This window comes from Labrus mixtus, chromosome 13, assembly GCF_963584025.1.
Source record: "Labrus mixtus chromosome 13, fLabMix1.1, whole genome shotgun sequence".
Taxonomy (NCBI): Eukaryota; Metazoa; Chordata; class Actinopteri; order Labriformes; family Labridae; genus Labrus; species Labrus mixtus.
Genome location: NC_083624.1, coordinates 21,021,888 through 21,024,442, shown reverse-complemented (window position 1 = coordinate 21,024,442; position 2,555 = coordinate 21,021,888). Strand labels below are relative to the sequence as shown.

Sequence of the window (2,555 nt, the reverse complement as noted above, 5' to 3'; positions counted from 1 at the left end):
AAAGTCAATTTCTCTTTCCCCTCTCGACCACACACATTTGCGGCAGATGGCACTTCAACATGAGTCTGTTTCTGCTTGAGGTTTCTTTCAGTTTTCCTTGCCACTGCTACTTTGCTAAATGTTGCCAAGTGCTGTGCTCATGGGCTCTTGGATCTTTGTGAATAATATAATGAAGAGTGAGGGCTAGACCTGCTTTTTTTGTAGTGTATACAGATAAAAATTGATTGGTTGATAGATTGATTGATTGATCAACTCTTTGACTTAAGGGGTATCCAAGCATATGTAGTAGGCCTTAATTCATAAAACCATGTTAACATTATAATGAGATGTGTTATATTCCAAGAATCTTATAAAGCCTTTTCTCTTGATTATTGTACTTATTAATATCTGTTGTTCATCTAATGTATACATCACTGAAATCTGTTGTTTCAATACAGAAGATTTCTACCATTATACCAGGGTACACTGATTTTTTTCCTTGATTTACTCAGCTGTGATGCAACTGCTGTTGTGGAAAGGGAGTCTTTGTCAGATATAAATCCCCAACTGAGTTATATGCAACGCAAACACATTAGCCAACCTACACTGGGCTACATAAATGGGACATACTTCTATCTTACAATGAACATGTTAACCTTTTCACTGCATCTATCCGTTCTTAGTATTTAACATTTTCACACTTTTCTTATGAAGAATTAGCAAAACATGACTAATACATCCAGCATTGTTATTTTTACACTTACTGGCTTCAGTGCCACAACCAACTATAGAGGATTACTTTTCTCTCTCACTTCGCTATGTTATGGTGCAATTCTGGTGGTAAATGTGGCTCTGATTTTGACCATAGTCTTGGATCAAAACCTACATGAACCTATGTACATTTTTCTGTGTAACCTGTGTGTCAATGGACTGTATGGTACTGCAGGCTTTTATCCTAAATTTACACATGATTTGCTGTCTGATGTTCATGAAATATCATATTTTGGATGTTTTTTGCAAGTCTTTGTGATATACACCTATGCAACAATTGATTTCTCTATTTTAGCTCTTATGGCTTATGACAGATATGTGGCTATATGTCGACCACTAGAGTATCACTTGATAATGTCTGTGCAAAGACTTGCTATCCTCATTAGTGTGTCCTGGATTGTTCCTATCCTTTGTGAGGTGATAGTTTTAAGTTTTACATCCAGACTTAAATTATGTGGCTCCCGCATACAGAAACTATATTGTGAGAACTGGTCAATTGTTAAACTTGCTTGTAGTACCACAACAACAAACAACATAGTGGGATTGATTATTATTGTCTTTTATTGTGCTCATGTTCTGTTCATTGTGTGTACATATGTTAATTTGGTAAAAGCAGCTTTGAAGTCCAAAGAGGGCAGGAAAAAGTTTCTACAAACATGTGTGCCACACTTATTGTGTTTGTTTAACGTTACAGCTGCTTTACTCTTTGACGTTATCTACACTAGACTTGGATCAGCATCTGTGCCCCAAAGTGTAAGGAACTTTATGGCTATACAGTTTCTCATGATACCTCCTATTATCAACCCCATCATTTATGGACTAATCCTTACTAAAATTCGATGTAGGATGACAACTTTGTATATGATGGCAAGTCAAAATTGTAAATTTAGGCTTAAGATGTGATATAGTAAATTGGTGCATGTCTAGACATAAATACTGTACTTGTATGTGGTCAAAGTAAAAAGTAAGTAAACTGTTTCTAAAACCATCTTTTATACTTTATTATTCATACATCAGAATGCTATGACACTAATGTCAAAATGTGATGTACATAGTTTAATGCTTGGAGGTATTCTGAATCGGGAAATCAAAAATATTTTATATCTCTGAACACCTTCTCTAAAGCTTAAAATGTAACATTTACATGGCTTCATGTCAGATCATATTTTATGAATGGTTGATCCAAAGGGTGAATACCTTGTTTCGATAATATATTCAAAGATAAAGTTGTTTGTAACTGTGTGTCAAAAATCTTATCTTACAAAACTTTAATCAATCTGCTTTCTATAACACTCCTTATAAAAAAATATAATAAAGTAAATATTAACGGTGTCAATGCCTTTGACATTTTTTTTTACCACATATATTTTGATTTAGTTTGGTATCTAGTTATTTGCTGTGTGACAAGTCTAAGGCTGAAGTTGGTCAACTTATAAGGTTTCTGTGTGAACAAAAAATATAAGTCAGGCATTGCACTTGTTTTGTTCATAGATTTTGTTACGTGTTGTAAATGTTTCAAAATGTTTGTTATAGGTTGGCCGCAAGAGTACATCACGACTACCTGAAAATCAGTGAGTGTAAAACCGAGTTAATTTATTTGTATTTATTTATTATCATGTTATTATTTTGTATTTATTCACTTTTTTTAAAAACATATTTTTTTTTATATCTTGTTTGTCCAAGTGTTCAGAATGTTAAAATGTTAGGAAGGTTTAAGTTAAAGTATAGCATGCGATTCAGATGTTGTAGAACCAATCAGTAATTGTCATGTCAATATCAATCACAATAATCAAGATTAAGATATT

The 2,555-nt window shown here is 33.3% G+C and overlaps 1 protein-coding gene across 1 annotated transcript; it reads left to right on the top strand.

Annotated features, from left to right (window-relative positions):
* Positions 1 to 657: 657 nt before the first annotated feature.
* Positions 658 to 1,844, top strand: LOC132986543 (olfactory receptor 6N2-like). Its single transcript, XM_061052995.1, has one exon. It carries the CDS (start codon positions 706 to 708, stop codon positions 1,651 to 1,653), a length of 948 nt encoding a protein of 315 aa, XP_060908978.1. The 5' UTR covers positions 658 to 705; the 3' UTR covers positions 1,654 to 1,844.
* Positions 1,845 to 2,555: the final 711 nt, after the last annotated feature.